Genomic DNA, 17,570 nt, shown 5'->3' on the forward strand with positions numbered 1-17,570 from the left:
ACAGAAGTTAACCAGTTCAAATGGACCACGAAACCAAAGAGAGCAAATCCATAACAACAGCAAGAACAGAACATGGGTAACCAACTCAAAATCCCAAACACGGTCAACTGGAAAAGAGTGTCAGTTTAGTTGGGAACGTTTTCAAACACTCGTGTTCCGTTCACTGCAACCACAGGCTGGGATTTTGGTAGAGAAGCCATTGTCGGGCAACAGGCCTACCTACTTCCATGTCGATTTCAAGAAGGAAAACAAACGAACCAGCAAACCAGAAATATGTACGTGAAATGCCCAAACCAAGGTGCATCCTTTTGCCCAACTGATTCCAGAAACATGTCCCAGCATATCTGTCCGTGCCAATTGGTGGTCATTGGGAAACTTCAACCTTCGTGGTGATCAACCCTTGGGGTGGGGAGGTGCATGAGTGTATTTGGAGGACCCAACCCCAGAGCCCAGATGCTGAGGGCAACGTACCTCTGGAGGGGCTGTATGCCGGACGAGCTGGACGAATCCATGGTGGGAGACCCACACGGATGGCACGGAAACTGCTGGCCAACTGTTCAGTGCTCAGAAGCTCAGGATTTATAATGGATGAGGATGCCCCGCCCCTATTTATGTAAATAGCCGCAGATGGTGGGGAACTCTTCCTTGCAAATTGAGAACCTGGAAGGAATCCCGTGAGGCAAGTGGGCGTTGGAATGGAAGGCCTGTTCGGAGGCTCCCAGGTCCCTTTGAAGCTGCCGCCCTCGTCATCCTTTCCCAGAATGCTTGGGGTCCAGTGCTCTCTCGTTTTCACACCTTTTCACATTCCACACATACTTTTGCTCTCCGTGGAATTCCCCAACTCTGAGTCCCTCACGCTTAGGTGTGTCACGGTACTTTCCAAAATGGAGAGAGAACCTGGAGCCTAGCTTTCCTCGAGTACGTTTCCCACTTCGCTCATCACCACCAGGACGTCATTGCCTCCCACTCTTAAAGCATTTCCTTGGCTGGGGTTTGAGTTCCCGATAATTCACATACTAAGCTTGACTGCTTATCTCGGGTCTACCCATGGTCCTCAACAGTTCGGGACTTTTTCAGAGGTACCCTGAATCCCACCCCCTTGCTCACATGCCATGGAGAGACCAGAGAAAGGGGCACGCCACACGTGTAGGTTTCACAAGCCAAGGAACTTAATTTCAGTGCTTGTCCTTGGCGTCCACAAGATGAAGTCGGTTTCACATTCACTGTTCAACAGGCATCTGTACGATGAAAAAGAAGAAAAAGAGGAAGAAGAAGAAGAGGAAGAAGAAGAAGAAGAAGAAGAAGAAGAAGAAGAAGAAGAAGAAGAAGAAGAAGAAGAAGAAGAAGAAGAAGAAGAAGAAGAAGAAGAAGAAGAAGAAGAAGAAGAAGAGGAGGAGGAGGAGGAGGAGAAGGAGGAAGAAGAAGAAGAGGAGGAAGAAGGGGAGGGATATGAAGCAAGTTATATGATGGATGATGACACAGCTGGGTTTGAAAGGAATGCTTTGGATTCCAAATACAACCATCCTAACATCTTCGGGGCATTTGGGCTGCAGAGAATTGAAAAATTAAAAACAAACAAACAAAAAAACCACACAGAAACACAGAACCATCTCTAATGTGTTCTTTTGCCACCACGTGGATTAACATGAGGACAGTGAGCTTATTTAGAAACAGTTGGGAATTGCAGTTATTACACCACCAATTCGTGAAAATATGGCTGGGGTGTGTGTATTTGTGTGATCTGTGTGTTTGATTTTCTGCACCCACTAAGGGTGGTTGTCAGGTGGTACCCGTGGACGGATGCCACCGGGACTAGTAGGTGTCGGCAAGTCCCAGGAGGCCCAGGAGGCCCAGGAGGATGTTCTGAGGAGGTGCACGTCCTGGTCCCTTGTCCTCAAGTGCCAGAGATCAGAGGGTTGCGTGACCATCTTGTTGGATCAGGGTGGTTTTTCCCGGGAAGCTGGAAGTTTTGGCTGAGATAATCACGGAAACATGGGATTTGCTGGCTCGTCCCAGAAGGCACTGGCTTCCAGACTTGGACCGGCTCCCTCCTGGACAATCCAGGTGGGGTAAGCTTGCTTGGGAGAGTAGAAGCTTTGATCAGCATGGCAGCCAGGGCATCCTGAGAGCCCGCAGGTGTGTTTATGCACAGTCCACCAGTGGCCTCCCTGTGGACGTTCCGCTGCCCGTCCCTGGGCTCCGAGGTTTCGCTGGAGCAGCCAGCATTGAACCCCAAGATGGTAAAGCCACAGCTCCTAGCTCTAGCTAGAGTCTGTGCAAGTCCTGCCACCCACAAGGATCTCAGTGTTTCCCGGCACACTGTGACCCAGTGTTCCTCCCGCCCTCTTGAAAGCACCATCTTTTCCATAAGCTGTCTCTTACCGCATCCCCAGTCATACTTGTCCTGAGGCTACCCTGGCCAGATTCCTTTCCCAGAAGCCCTATGCCACTTGTGTGGCCCTTGAAACTGACATTTCCTTTCTGCCCAACGAAAAGAAGGAGAGAGATAGGGAGAGAAAGAGAGAGAGAGACAGAGAGACAGAGAGACAGAGAGACAGAGAGAGAGGGCTGTGTATTGCTCTAGAGCTCTGGAGAAAGGGGAGCCTAAGACAGAGGAGTGACTGGGAGGGAGCTGAGGACTAGATGTGTCTGCAGAGGTATACACCCTATAGAGCTAGAGACCCGGATGCAGTTGTAGCTAGAGAGTCAGATACATTGGTGTATACACATTCAAGTGGCAACTCTCAGAATATTTTCCTACTTCCTGCCGCTGACACACCCATGCTGGACATGGGGAGCACGGATTGAGCCAGTCGAGAATCACTCAGCACAGAGTGTACGAGGCACATGTGTTGGAAAATGTTTTTGAAAGAAACAGTGGAAGGGATCACCTGCCACGACGTTAAGATGCCACAGGCATTTGGTTTTTCAGTTCCTTTGTGCATCGCTTTAGTTGTAACACGGCTTATCTTTTGAGAGGTGTGTGCGTGTAGTGTGTGGCCCTAGACAGACAAGGAGAGAGAGAGAGGGACGGAGAGAGATTATTTGCCTGCATAATAAACCGGGCACAGTTGTTCCTATGAACTCTGGCAATGAAAGTGTTTGCATAGGTCTGTCCTTGTGTGCAAAGACGATGCCCTTGAGGAACCCTTCCACACCATGCACCCAGAAACCAAGTGCAGGTTGTCACTGAGAGACTGTTTTTGTGATTCCACTAGGGTGTGTTTGTGGCTACAAGCTACGGGACTAGACAGGGGCGTCTGGACCACCTTCCCATGCTGTGCCAGGCCAAGGGAGGGATTTCACCTCCCCGAGGAAACGCGGGAGAATACAAAGCGACCAAAGCACAAGCAAGAACTTGAACTGAGTGCCAAGATTTATGGATTGGATCAATGGAATGTCACATACAACGGGGAAATCCAGTTCAGCCTTGGGTCCTCCTCGTTGTCATTGGAAGGCTAGAATTCCTTGAGGCTTCAGAGGTGGTGTCCCTCCTGGTGCCCATGCTTCCTGACAGCCCGTGTGGAGCATGGCATTGCTCGTAGACACAACGCAGTTGCCGTCGACAGTCTTCTTGCCTTGGCCGCCCTGCCAGACACTATCATGAGTGTTGCTTGTTCCTTGTCCTTTCTCTCGCCCGTGGCTCTGCCTCCCAGGAAAGGAGGCTTGAACGGGGCTCGGGGGAAGGTCTTCCTACCTCCCCCTAAGCCTGTGGCACTGGGGAGCCTGGCAGCATGTCGAGCAAGGCCTGGAATTCTTCCTCGCTGAGGGGGGCTTCCAGGGTTGCCGCAAGTTCCTCTTCCTCTGCGTCCGCATTCGGCAAAGGGCCTGCCTTGTCCAGAATGTCCGCGTCTGACAAGAGTTCGTCCAGGAGGCTTGAGGAGCCTAGAAGGGCTGAGTGCTGGGTCTGTTGCTCCAGCTGGGGAGATGTCTCTTCACTTGAGGTTGCCTGCTGCTGCCAGGAGTGTGTCTCTGGCGGTGCAGGCGTCAAGATGGCCCCCTGGGCAGGCTGCCCACTGGCGATGACAGCATGTGTCCCTTCGCCCCACGGAACTGTGGCCGGAAGAGGCTGTGGGTTCTGGCATCCCTGAAGTGCTGCCAGGCTGGGCTGGACCACGATGAACATCAACGGGTGGCCCACACAGCACCCAGAGGCAGCCCCTGGCACAAGAAAGGTGGGGGAGAAAACAGGAGTGGCCGCAGCAAAGGATTGCGTGCTCTCAGGTGCATGAGAGGGAGCATAACGATGAGAGCTGCTAAGGACAGTGGGCGGGGGGCTTTGGTCCGACAGGGCAGTCACGGCTGATGTGGCATCTGGGCCTTCAGCCAGGGCATTCACAGGCCCACTAGCGCTCTGCTTTGGGTGCCGAGCTCTTCGGTTCTGGAACCATATCTAGGGAACCATATGGGGAGACAGGAACATTAGCAGCGCGACAGTCCAGATCTACTTGCCGCCGCCCCATCCCCGGCCGGCCCCGCCCCGCCCCGGCCCGCCCTGCCCTGCCCTGCCCTGCCCTCCAATCTGTCAGGTCCATGGCAAGTACTGGTGGGCCTCATCTAAGGGCCATTTTACCTAGAGCTTTCGCCTTGGCTCCTGAAAATGCGGGAGGACGTCAGGGCAACACAGGACCCACCCCACTCCTCCCCACCCCTCCCCACCCCTCCCACCCCTGGCTTTGAGGAGAGCCGTCATTGACCGGCTACAACCTCAGGCCCCTCCCTGGCTGCCCAGGACTTCCGTTGCCCTCTCCTCTTCTGGAAAGGGATGCCTTCAGATCAGCGCCCTTAGCGTATTCGTAGGACGAAGGGAACCTCCTCCCAATCCCCCCTCGCCAAGCCTACATATATCCAACAGCAACCCGTCACAAGGTTTAACACTCCTTCCTCGTGGGAGAAGCCAAGTCCCACCCACTGGTGGAGAACTTACCTGGATTCGAGGTTCGGGAATTCCTGTCTGGTGAGCCAATTCTTCCCTGGCAGCAATAGATGGAAATCGATCCCTCTCAAAGGCTTGCACAAGGACCCTTGTTTGAGAAGGAGAGATGAAAGTCCTCTTTCGCCTGGCCTCTCTTCCCAAGCTTTCTGAAGAAGAACACACAGAGAAGAGAGGACATTCAGGCCAATTGCAGCACATTCACAGCAGATGCAGTGTGTGGTATGTAGGAAGTGGTATGTCATAGATCAAGATCGATACATCGATACATCTTATTGAGTGCTATGTGAAAATGCCCCATGTGATGGAAGAAGGGATTTCTGCACATCCGGGCAGGTTCCGGACCCGAAGATTCCAAGCCTTCCTGGCCATGCATCTCCCCACCCTCCAACAGGGGCATGATGCTCCTGTGTGGAACAGGAATGGGGCAAGAACCCAAGATATCATGGTTTCCTCTCTGAAGCGTTCTTGGCCTCCCACGGTCATCCACGTTCAGAGATGATTGTGTCTCAAGGGGATGCTCTGGGGAAATGCCTTTGGATTGCTGGCTACTTACCTCGAGTCAAAGTCTGAGGTGGTGGTGGCCGCAGCGGCTGCGACTGCCCTCCTTTGAAGGCATTCTCCGACAGCAATCGGCTCTGCTTTAGGCGTCTTCTTCGTTGGTTTTGAAACCAAACCTGGGTACAAAGAAAGAAAGCCTTGTCATTCAATGCTTATGCACGTACTTCCAAGATCTATTGCAGGGGTGCACCATAGAACAAACGCACAAACACGCCAGCCAGCCAACCAGCCAGCCAGCCAGCAACAAGCCGACTAATGGAGACCCAGTATGGCCCATCTGCCCCCAGTGGAAATATTTACGATTCAAAGGGACTGAACTCTCACTAGCAGGTAGAATGTAGACTCCCGCTTTCGCCTCTGAAGAAGTGCACCAGATTCCAGGATACACAATCTGTGTCCGTGAAAATAATCCTTCCTCTTCGAGTCACCTTACTGGTGTCCAGAGTAATGACTTGTGACACAGGAGGAGACAATGCTTGCTTTCCCACAGTCAGAATGGGATGGATAGCTACCTCTCTCTCTCTCTCTCCCCCGCCCCACCCCTTCTCATCAAAACTACCAGTTTCTCTGTGGGTCTTTTGGTCTCCGTCTACGATTCTCCGCATCTACCTGTTGACGTCTGTCTCTGTTGCCACCCGCCCTCCTGCCCACCTGACTGCCTGCCTGCCTTCCCCTCTCTCTGTCTCTGTCCCAGGCTCTCAGGCTCAATCTCTTTTCCCTCATTTGCTCTCTTTGCCTCCCCTTTGGCACGGTCCATGCCCGATTCATGGTTCCCTGCCTCTCTTATGTCCCCACAGGCAGTACTGTCTCATAACACGCAATCATATCCATTAGCAAGTGCCCGCATGAAAACCACACTTCCCATGCTGCCTGGGAACTACTCATTGACAGTTACTTCTCAGGGACTACATGCCTCCATCACTCTTAGGTCAGGAGACTCTTATGTACCCGCTCCCCATCTTCAGAATATGTGTCCTTGTCTTCAACAGTGAAGCAGTGTGCATGCTACCTCATTCCCCGAGGCCGAACTGCAGTGTGGACCTGTGCTTGTGTGCGTGTGTGTGCGCATGTTTTTAGACGTTTCTGACGGTGGTGTGTGGAAAATGTGACACCCTGAGAAAACGTGTTCGTAGGGAAAGCCAATCAGTCTTTGGCGACGCTTTGTAAGGTCGCAGGCGAGGTGTTCCTACCTTTGGTGACTCCTCTCCAACCTGCCCAGAGAGGGAAGTCTTCAGCACGGCTAGTTCCTCGGAGGCCAGCCACCAAGGGAACACCTCCCTGGCACCACCAGGCCCTCCTGCTTCCTTGGCCCCTCGCCCTTTATGCTTGACCACCCATTTGAATGGACCTCTCGCCACACAGCTCAGTCTGGCCACGTTTTCCAAAGGGAGCCACCTTCCTTGCCAAGATTCGAGTCCCTGCTGTCTGGAGCACCCAGAAGAGGAAGCCCCAAGGGCAAGGACTCCAGCTGGCGTAGGGCGACTTGCGTCTGGACATGGACCCCGAGAGGGAGAATGGATCGAGAGACTCGGACGTACCTGAATTCTGCTTTCTGGAATGCCCAGTTCTCGCGCCAGCCGTTCTCTGGTCGTTATCCCGGGGTAGGGGTTCTGTTGAAAGAGTGCTTGCAGGGTGTCCTTCTGACTCAGCCTCAGAACCAGCCTCCTCCTTCGCGATGGTCTTGAGAGTCGGCCTGTGGGAGAGAAAAGGGGGAATGTGTCAGGGGCGAATCCATGGAGGTGCAAACCAATGGTACCGGCCCAGCGCTGGTCCTTGTGCCACGTGAAAAACCTCTAAGCCAGGGGAAGACTCTGCATTTGGAACAACCGTGGGTACACCCTGAAAGCCACGCTGAGTGGGACCCTGTGGGCTCAAGCTAAGCTGAGGGTCAAGGCTATGGGGATCCCCCCACCACTCGCCAAGGATCCACAGGGCGCCATGCAAGCAGAAGGGGAAAGCCCTAGAAAAACAGGCTAACCTGACCAAAATGGGTGGAAGGATTTTCCACCTGTGGAGGCCTGAGAAAGTCTTGATGGCTTCTACCAGATTTACCTCGAACTCTATGCTAACGAGAGGAGCCCGGCTTCTGGCCTGTCATACGCACAGGGCACATCCGCTTTCACTATTTGAAAGGAAACGAGACGAAAGCCAAACGAAGCCAGACAAACACACAAGCCAATCCCCAACACAGGACGCACTAGGAGATTGTTTTGAAGACCCACTTTTTTGAGATAAGGACCAACGTGGGGCCCCGTCTGATGGCGCCCACACACCCACCCACCCACCCACAACAGCCCGGTACTCCTCGGAAGATGAGTTTCCCTTTCCAGGCACCAAGGTCATGCTGACTCGCCGTGTGTGCGTGCTATTCTTTCAGTTGGGCAGCCTTGAAGGGCTGCCCCCCACCCCTGTCCTATTTGAGGTTGCGTCTTTCTGGTGGCAAGGGAATAGATGGGTGTTTGTTTCCTGCCTTCTAAGGCGGGAGCCGGGTGTGATGGCCAGGGTGGGTGTGGTTTCAGGCACGTCCGGCACATCCCTGACATTTGAGTTTCCTGAACTCTCTCCAGCTCTAGGACAACGCCAACCCTTCTGCAAGGGCCACCTGCTCTAGCAGCTGGCAGCTGGTGACGTAGGGTCGTCTTCAGGTCTCCCGCTGGAAGGAGGCAAGGCAAGGCAAGGGTTTCGGACCCCCAACGGGGACTTCCTTTAAAAGCGCCCTTCCTTCCTGCCAGCTCCAAGGAAAATCTTTGGAAAGCACTCAAGGAACGAACGTGTCACACTGCGGATTTTGCCTCTCCAGAGGCTCCTGCACTGGCTACCTTGGAGTCCAATGAGAGACAGTTTGAGTGCTCCTGGAATCTCTGTTTCCCAGGCTCTAGCTTTCAGTTGTGCTCAAAGAAAAATTATCTTTTTCTTCTATTCTTAATACATACTGGATGTGGATTCTTTCCATGGACACCACAGAAGTTAACCAGTTCAAATGGACCACAAAACCAAAGAGAGCAAATCCATAACAACAGCAAGAACAGAACATGGGTAACCAACTCAAAATCCCAAACACGGTCAACTGGAAAAGAGTGTCAGTTTAGTTGGGAACGTTTTCAAACACTCGTGTTCCGTTCACTGCAACCACAGGCTGGGATTTTTGGTAGAGAAGCCATTGTCGGGCAACAGGCCTACCTACTTCCATGTCGATTTCAAGAAGGAAAACAAACGAACCAGCAAACCAGAAATATGTACGTGAAATGCCCAAACCAAGGTGCATCCTTTTGCCCAACTGATTCCAGAAACATGTCCCAGCATATCTGTCCGTGCCAATTGGTGGTCATTGGGAAACTTCAACCTTCGTGGTGATCAACCCTTGGGGTGGGGAGGTGCATGAGTGTATTTGGAGGACCCAACCCCAGAGCCCAGATGCTGAGGGCAACGTACCTCTGGAGGGGCTGTATGTGCCGGACGAGCTGGACGAATCCATGGTGGGAGACCCACACGGATGGCACGGAAACTGCTGGCCAACTGTTCAGTGCTCAGAAGCTCAGGATTTATAATGGATGAGGATGCCCCGCCCCTATTTATGTAAATAGCCGCAGATGGTGGGGAACCCTTCCTTGCAAATTGAGAACCTGGAAGGAATCCCGTGAGGCAAGTGGGCGTTGGAATGGAAGGCCTGTTCGGAGGCTCCCAGGTCCCTTTGAAGCTGCCGCCCTCGTCATCCTTTCCCAGAATGCTTGGGGTCCAGTGCTCTCTCGTTTTCACACCTTTTCACATTCCACACATACTTTTGCTCTCCGTGGAATTCCCCAACTCTGAGTCCCTCACGCTCAGGTGTGTCACGGTACTTTCCAAAATGGAGAGAGAACCTGGAGCCTAGCTTTCCTCGAGTACGTTTCCCACTTCGCTCATCACCACCAGGACGTCATTGCCTCCCACTCTTAAAGCATTTCCTTGGCTGGGGTTTGAGTTCCCGATAATTCACATACTAAGCTTGACTGCTTATCTCGGGTCTACCCATGGTCCTCAACAGTTCGGGACTTTTTCAGAGGTACCCTGAATCCCACCCCCTTGCTCACATGCCATGGAGAGACCAGAGAAAGGGGCACACCACACGTGTAGGTTTCACAAGCCAAGGAACTTAATTTCAGTGCTTGTCCTTGGCGTCCACAAGATGAAGTCGGTTTCACATTCACTGTTCAACAGGCATCTGTACGATGAAAAAGAAGAAAAAGAAGAAGAAGAAGAAGAGGAAGAAGAAGAAGAAGAAGAAGAAGAAGAAGAAGAGGAGGAGGAGGAGAAGGAGGAAGAAGAAGAAGAGGAGGAAGAAGGGGAGGGATATGAAGCAAGTTATATGATGGATGATGACACAGCTGGGTTTGAAAGGAATGCTTTGGATTCCAAATACAACCATCCTAACATCTTCGGGGCATTTGGGCTGCAGAGAATTGAAAAATTAAAAACAAACAAACAAAAAAACCACACAGAAACACAGAACCATCTCTAATGTGTTCTTTTGCCACCACGTGGATTAACATGAGGACAGTGAGCTTATTTAGAAACAGTTGGGAATTGCAGTTATTACACCACCAATTCGTGAAAATATGGCTGGAGTGTGTGTATTTGTGTGATCTGTGTGTTTGATTTTCTGCACCCACTAAGGGTGGTTGTCAGGTGGTACCCGTGGACGGATGCCACCGGGACTAGTAGGTTTCGGCAAGTCCCAGGAGGCCCAGGAGGCCCAGGAGGATGTTCTGAGGAGGTGCACGTCCTAGTCCCTTGTCCTCAAGTGCCAGAGATCAGAGGGTGGCGTGACCATCTTGTTGGATCAGGGTGGTTTTTCCCGGGAAGCTGGAAGTTTTGGCTGAGATAATCACGGAAACATGGGATTTGCTGGCTCGTCCCAGAAGGCACTGGCTTCCAGACTTGGACCGGCTCCCTCCTGGACAATCCAGGTGGGGTAAGCTTGCTTGGGAGAGTAGAAGCTTTGATCAGCATGGCAGCCAGGGCATCCTGAGAGCCCGCAGGTGTGTTTATGCACAGTCCACCAGTGGCCTCCCTGTGGACGTTCCGCTGCCCGTCCCTGGGCTCCGAGGTTTCGCTGGAGCAGCCAGCATTGAACCCCAAGATGGTAAAGCCACAGCTCCTAGCTCTAGCTAGAGTCTGTGCAAGTCCTGCCACCCACAAGGATCTCAGTGTTTCCCGGCACACTGTGACCCAGTGTTCCTCCCGCCCTCTTGAAAGCACCATCTTTTCCATAAGCTGTCTCTTACCGCATCCCCAGTCATACTTGTCCTGAGGCTACCCTGGCCAGATTCCTTTCCCAGAAGCCCTATGCCACTTGTGTGGCCCTTGAAACTGACATTTCCTTTCTGCCCAACGAAAAGAAGGAGAGAGATAGGGAGAGAAAGAGAGAGAGAGACAGAGAGACAGAGACAGAGAGACAGAGAGAGAGGGCTGTGTATTGCTCTAGAGCTCTGGAGAAAGGGGAGCCTAAGACAGAGGAGTGACTGGGAGGGAGCTGAGGACTAGATGTGTCTGCAGAGGTATACACCCTATAGAGCTAGAGACCCGGATGCAGTTGTAGCTAGAGAGTCAGATACATTGGTGCATACACATTCAAGTGGCAACTCTCAGAATATTTTCCTACTTCCTGCCGCTGACACACCCATGCTGGACATGGGGAGCACGGATTGAGCCAGTCGAGAATCACTCAGCACAGAGTGTACGAGGCACATGTGTTGGAAAATGTTTTTGAAAGAAACAGTGGAAGGGATCACCTGCCACGACGTTAAGATGCCACAGGCATTTGGTTTTTCAGTTCCTTTGTGCATCGCTTTAGTTGTAACACGGCTTATCTTTTGAGAGGTGTGTGCGTGTAGTGTGTGGCCCTAGACAGACAAGGAGAGAGAGAGAGGGACGGAGAGAGATTATTTGCCTGCATAATAAACCGGGCACAGTTGTTCCTATGAACTCTGGCAATGAAAGTGTTTGCATAGGTCTGTCCTTGTGTGCAAAGACGATGCCCTTGAGGAACCCTTCCACACCATGCACCCAGAAACCAAGTGCAGGTTGTCACTGAGAGACTGTTTTTGTGATTCCACTAGGGTGTGTTTGTGGCTACAAGCTACGGGACTAGACAGGGGCGTCTGGACCACCTTCCCATGCTGTGCCAGGCCAAGGGAGGGATTTCACCTCCCCGAGGAAACGCGGGAGAATACAAAGCGACCAAAGCACAAGCAAGAACTTGAACTGAGTGCCAAGATTTATTGATTGGATCAATGGAATGTCACATACAACGGGGAAATCCAGTTCAGCCTTGGGTCCTCCTCGTTGTCATTGGAAGGCTAGAATTCCTTGAGGCTTCAGAGGTGGTGTCCCTCCTGGTGCCCATGCTTCCTGACAGTCCGTGTGGAGCATGGCATTGCTCGTAGACACAACGCAGTTGCCGTCGACAGTCTTCTTGCCTTGGCCGCCCTGCCAGACACTATCATGAGTGTTGCTTGTTCCTTGTCCTTTCTCTCGCCCGTGGCTCTGCCTCCCAGGAAAGGAGGCTTGAACGGGGCTCGGGGGAAGGTCTTCCTACCTCCCCCTAAGCCTGTGGCACTGGGGAGCCTGGCAGCATGTCGAGCAAGGCCTGGAATTCTTCCTCGCTGAGGGGGGCTTCCAGGGTTGCCGCAAGTTCCTCTTCCTCTGCGTCCGCATTTGGCAAAGGGCCTGCCTCGTCCAGAATGTCCGCGTCTGACAAGAGTTCGTCCAGGAGGCTTGAGGAGCCTAGAAGGGCTGAGTGCTGGGTCTGTTGCTCCAGCTGGGGAGATGTCTCTTCACTTGAGGTTGCCTGCTGCTGCCAGAAGTGTGTCTCTGGCGGTGCAGGCGTCAAGATGGCCCCCTGGGCAGGCTGCCCACTGGCGATGACAGCATGTGTCCCTTCGCCCCACGGAACTGTGGCCGGAAGAGGCTGTGGGTTCTGGCATCCCTGAAGTGCTGCCAGGCTGGGCTGGACCACGATGAACATCAACGGGTGGCCCACACAGCACCCAGAGGCAGCCCCTGGCACAAGAAAGGTGGGGGAGAAAACAGGAGTGGCCGCAGCAAAGGATTGCGTGCTCTCAGGTGCATGAGAGGGAGCATAACGATGAGAGCTGCTAAGGACAGTGGGCGGGGGGCTTTGGTCCGACAGGGCAGTCACGGCTGATGTGGCATCTGGGCCTTCAGCCAGGGCATTCACAGGCCCACTAGCGCTCTGCTTTGGGTGCCGAGCTCTTCGGTTCTGGAACCATATCTAGGGAACCATATGGGGAGACAGGAACATTAGCAGCGCGACAGTCCAGATCTACTTGCCGCCGCCCCATCCCCGGCCGGCCCCGCCCCGCCCCGGCCCGCCCTGCCCTGCCCTGCCCTGCCCTCCAATCTGTCAGGTCCATGGCAAGTACTGGTGGGCCTCATCTAAGGGCCATTTTACCTAGAGCTTTCGCCTTGGCTCCTGAAAATGCGGGAGGACGTCAGGGCAACACAGGACCCACCCCACTCCTCCCCACCCCTCCCCACCCCTCCCACCCCTGGCTTTGAGGAGAGCCGTCATTGACCGGCTACAACCTCAGGCCCCTCCCTGGCTGCCCAGGACTTCCGTTGCCCTCTCCTCTTCTGGAAAGGGATGCCTTCAGATCAGCGCCCTTAGCGTATTCGTAGGACGAAGGGAACCTCCTCCCAATCCCCCCTCGCCAAGCCTACATATATCCAGCAGCAACCCGTCACAAGGTTTAACACTCCTTCCTCGTGGGAGAAGCCAAGTCCCACCCACTGGTGGAGAACTTACCTGGATTCGAGGTTCGGGAATTCCTGTCTGGTGAGCCAATTCTTCCCTGGCAGCAATAGATGGAAATCGATCCCTCTCAAAGGCTTGCACAAGGACCCTTGTTTGAGAAGGAGAGATGAGAGTCCTCTTTCGCCTGGCCTCTCTTCCCAAGCTTTCTGAAGAAGAACACACAGAGAAGAGAGGACATTCAGGCCAATTGCAGCACATTCACAGCAGATGCAGTGTGTGGTATGTAGGAAGTGGTATGTCATAGATCAAGATCGATACATCGATACATCTTATTGAGTGCTATGTGAAAATGCCCCATGTGATGGAAGAAGGGATTTCTGCACATCCGGGCAGGTTCCAGACCCGAAGATTCCAAGCCTTCCTGGTCATGCATCTCCCCACCCTCCAACAGGGGCATGATGCTCCTGTGTGGAACAGGAATGGGGCAAGAACCCAAGATATCATGGTTTCCTCTCTGAAGCGTTCTTGGCCTCCCACGGTCATCCACGTTCAGAGATGATTGTGTCTCAAGGGGATGCTCTGGGGAAATGCCTTTGGATTGCTGGCTACTTACCTCGAGTCAAAGTCTGAGGTGGTGGTGGCCGCAGCGGCTGCGACTGCCCTCCTTTGAAGGCATTCTCCGACAGCAATCGGCTCTGCTTTAGGCGTCTTCTTCGTTGGTTTTGAAACCAAACCTGGGTACAAAGAAAGAAAGCCTTGTCATTCAATGCTTATGCACGTACTTCCAAGATCTATTGCAGGGGTGCACCATAGAACAAACACACAAACACGCCAGCCAGCCAACCAGCCAGCCAGCCAGCAACAAGCCGACTAATGGAGACCCAGTATGGCCCATCTGCCCCCAGTGGAAATATTTACGATTCAAAGGGACTGAACTCTCACTAGCAGGTAGAATGTAGACTCCCGCTTTCGCCTCTGAAGAAGTGCACCAGATTCCAGGATACACAATCTGTGTCCGTGAAAATAATCCTTCCTCTTCGAGTCACCTTACTGGTGTCCAGAGTAATGACTTGTGACACAGGAGGAGACAATGCTTGCTTTCCCACAGTCAGAATGGGATGGATAGCTACCTCTCTCTCTCTCTCTCCCCCGCCCCACCCCTTCTCATCAAAACTACCAGTTTCTCTGTGGGTCTTTTGGTCTCCGTCTACGATTCTCCGCATCTACCTGTTGACGTCTGTCTCTGTTGCCACCCGCCCTCCTGCCCACCTGACTGCCTGCCTGCCTTCCCCTCTCTCTGTCTCTGTCCCAGGCTCTCAGGCTCAATCTCTTTTCCCTCATTTGCTCTCTTTGCCTCCCCTTTGGCACGGTCCATGCCCGATTCATGGTTCCCTGCCTCTCTTATGTCCCCACAGGCAGTACTGTCTCATAACACGCAATCATATCCATTAGCAAGTGCCCGCATGAAAACCACACTTCCCATGCTGCCTGGGAACTACTCATTGACAGTTACTTCTCAGGGACTACATGCCTCCATCACTCTTAGGTCAGGAGACTCTTATGTACCCGCTCCCCATCTTCAGAATATGTGTCCTTGTCTTCAACAGTGAAGCAGTGTGCATGCTACCTCATTCCCCGAGGCCGAACTGCAGTGTGGACCTGTGCTTGTGTGCGTGTGTGTGCGCATGTTTTTAGACGTTTCTGACGGTGGTGTGTGGAAAATGTGACACCCTGAGAAAACGTGTTCGTAGGGAAAGCCAATCAGTCTTTGGCGACGCTTTGTAAGGTCGCAGGCGAGGTGTTCCTACCTTTGGTGACTCCTCTCCAACCTGCCCAGAGAGGGAAGTCTTCAGCACGGCTAGTTCCTCGGAGGCCAGCCACCAAGGGAACACCTCCCTGGCACCACCAGGCCCTCCTGCTTCCTTGGCCCCTCGCCCTTTATGCTTGACCACCCATTTGAATGGACCTCTCGCCACACAGCTCAGTCTGGCCACGTTTTCCAAAGGGAGCCACCTTCCTTGCCAAGATTCGAGTCCCTGCTGTCTGGAGCACCCCGAAGAGGAAGCCCCAAGGGCAAGGACTCCAGCTGGCGTAGGGCGACTTGCGTCTGGACATGGACCCCGAGAGGGAGAATGGATCGAGAGACTCGGACGTACCTGAATTCTGCTTTCTGGAATGCCCAGTTCTCGCGCCAGCCGTTCTCTGGTCGTTATCCCGGGGTAGGGGTTCTGTTGAAAGAGTGCTTGCAGGGTGTCCTTCTGACTCAGCCTCAGAACCAGCCTCCTCCTTCGCGATGGTCTTGAGAGTCGGCCTGTGGGAGAGAAAAGGGGGAATGTGTCAGGGGCGAATCCATGGAGGTGCAAACCAATGGTACCGGCCCAGCGCTGGTCCTTGTGCCACGTGAAAAACCTCTAAGCCAGGGGAAGACTCTGCATTTGGAACAACCGTGGGTACACCCTGAAAGCCACGCTGAGTGGGACCCTGTGGGCTCAAGCTAAGCTGAGGGTCAAGGCTATGGGGATCCCCCCACCACTCGCCAAGGATCCACAGGGCGCCATGCAAGCAGAAGGGGAAAGCCCTAGAAAAACAGGCTAACCTGACCAAAATGGGTGGAAGGATTTTCCACCTGTGGAGGCCTGAGAAAGTCTTGATGGCTTCTACCAGATTTACCTCGAACTCTATGCTAACGAGAGGAGCCCGGCTTCTGGCCTGTCATACGCACAGGGCACATCCGCTTTCACTATTTGAAAGGAAACGAGACGAAAGCCAAACGAAGCCAGACAAACACACAAGCCAATCCCCAACACAGGACGCACTAGGAGATTGTTTTGAAGACCCACTTTTTTGAGATAAGGACCAACGTGGGGCCCCGTCTGATGGCGCCCACACACCCACCCACCCACCCACAACAGCCCGGTACTCCTCGGAAGATGAGTTTCCCTTTCCAGGCACCAAGGTCATGCTGACTCGCCGTGTGTGCGTGCTATTCTTTCAGTTGGGCAGCCTTGAAGGGCTGCCCCCCACCCCTGTCCTATTTGAGGTTGCGTCTTTCTGGTGGCAAGGGAATAGATGGGTGTTTGTTTCCTGCCTTCTAAGGCGGGAGCCGGGTGTGATGGCCAGGGTGGGTGTGGTTTCAGGCACGTCCGGCACATCCCTGACATTTGAGTTTCCTGAACTCTCTCCAGCTCTAGGACAACGCCAACCCTTCTGCAAGGGCCACCTGCTCTAGCAGCTGGCAGCTGGTGACGTAGGGTCGTCTTCAGGTCTCCCGCTGGAAGGAGGCAAGGCAAGGCAAGGGTTTCGGACCCCCAACGGGGACTTCCTTTAAAAGCGCCCTTCCTTCCTGCCAGCTCCAAGGAAAATCTTTGGAAAGCACTCAAGGAACGAACGTGTCACACTGCGGATTTTGCCTCTCCAGAGGCTCCTGCACTGGCTACCTTGGAGTCCAATGAGAGACAGTTTGAGTGCTCCTGGAATCTCTGTTTCCCAGGCTCTAGCTTTCAGTTGTGCTCAAAGAAAAATTATCTTTTTCTTCTATTCTTAATACATACTGGATGTGGATTCTTTCCATGGACACCACAGAAGTTAACCAGTTCAAATGGACCACGAAACCAAAGAGAGCAAATCCATAACAACAGCAAGAACAGAACATGGGTAACCAACTCAAAATCCCAAACACGGTCAACTGGAAAAGAGTGTCAGTTTAGTTGGGAACGTTTTCAAACACTCGTGTTCCGTTCACTGCAACCACAGGCTGGGATTTTTGGTAGAGAAGCCATTGTCGGGCAACAGGCCTACCTACTTCCATGTCGATTTCAAGAAGGAAAACAAACGAACCAGCAAACCAGAAATATGTACGTGAAATGCCCAAACCAAGGTGCATCCTTTTGCCCAACTGATTCCAGAAACATGTCCCAGCATATCTGTCCGTGCCAATTGGTGGTCATTGGGAAACTTCAACCTTCGTGGTGATCAACCCTTGGGGTGGGGAGGTGCATGAGTGTATTTGGAGGACCCAACCCCAGAGCCCAGATGCTGAGGGCAACGTAGCTCTGGAGGGGCTGTATGTGCCGGACGAGCTGGACGAATCCATGGTGGGAGACCCACACGGATGGCACGGAAACTGCTGGCCAACTGTTCAGTGCTCAGAAGCTCAGGATTTATAATGGATGAGGATGCCCCGCCCCTATTTATGTAAATAGCCGCAGATGGTGGGGAACCCTTCCTTGCAAATTGAGAACCTGGAAGGAATCCCGTGAGGCAAGTGGGCGTTGGAATGGAAGGCCTGTTCGGAGGCTCCCAGGTCCCTTTGAAGCTGCC

General features: G+C 53.2%; 2 protein-coding genes across 2 annotated transcripts; both read right to left on the reverse strand.

The window, feature by feature from the left end:
• Window positions 1–3,703: 3,703 nt before the first annotated feature.
• LOC133083306 (double homeobox protein 4-like protein 4) lies at window positions 3,704–8,969 on the reverse strand. The gene is made up of 4 exons (XM_061179724.1): window positions 8,927–8,969; window positions 7,033–7,187; window positions 5,490–5,610; window positions 3,704–4,161 (listed from the first exon to the last, which is right to left on the reverse strand). Exons 1-4 carry the CDS (start codon window positions 8,967–8,969, stop codon window positions 3,704–3,706), a joined length of 777 nt encoding a protein of 258 aa, XP_061035707.1.
• Window positions 8,970–12,077: 3,108 nt separating this feature from the next.
• Window positions 12,078–16,211, reverse strand: LOC133083307 (double homeobox protein 4-like protein 4). The gene is made up of 4 exons (XM_061179725.1): window positions 16,154–16,211; window positions 15,407–15,561; window positions 13,864–13,984; window positions 12,078–12,535 (listed from the first exon to the last, which is right to left on the reverse strand). The coding sequence occupies exons 1-4, from the start codon at window positions 16,209–16,211 to the stop codon at window positions 12,078–12,080; spliced, it is 792 nt and encodes a 263-aa protein (XP_061035708.1).
• Between the last annotated feature and the right edge of the window lie 1,359 nt (window positions 16,212–17,570).

The sequence above is a fragment of the Eubalaena glacialis genome, unplaced genomic scaffold, assembly GCF_028564815.1.
Source record: "Eubalaena glacialis isolate mEubGla1 unplaced genomic scaffold, mEubGla1.1.hap2.+ XY scaffold_350, whole genome shotgun sequence".
In the NCBI taxonomy this organism is placed as follows: domain Eukaryota; kingdom Metazoa; phylum Chordata; class Mammalia; order Artiodactyla; family Balaenidae; genus Eubalaena; species Eubalaena glacialis.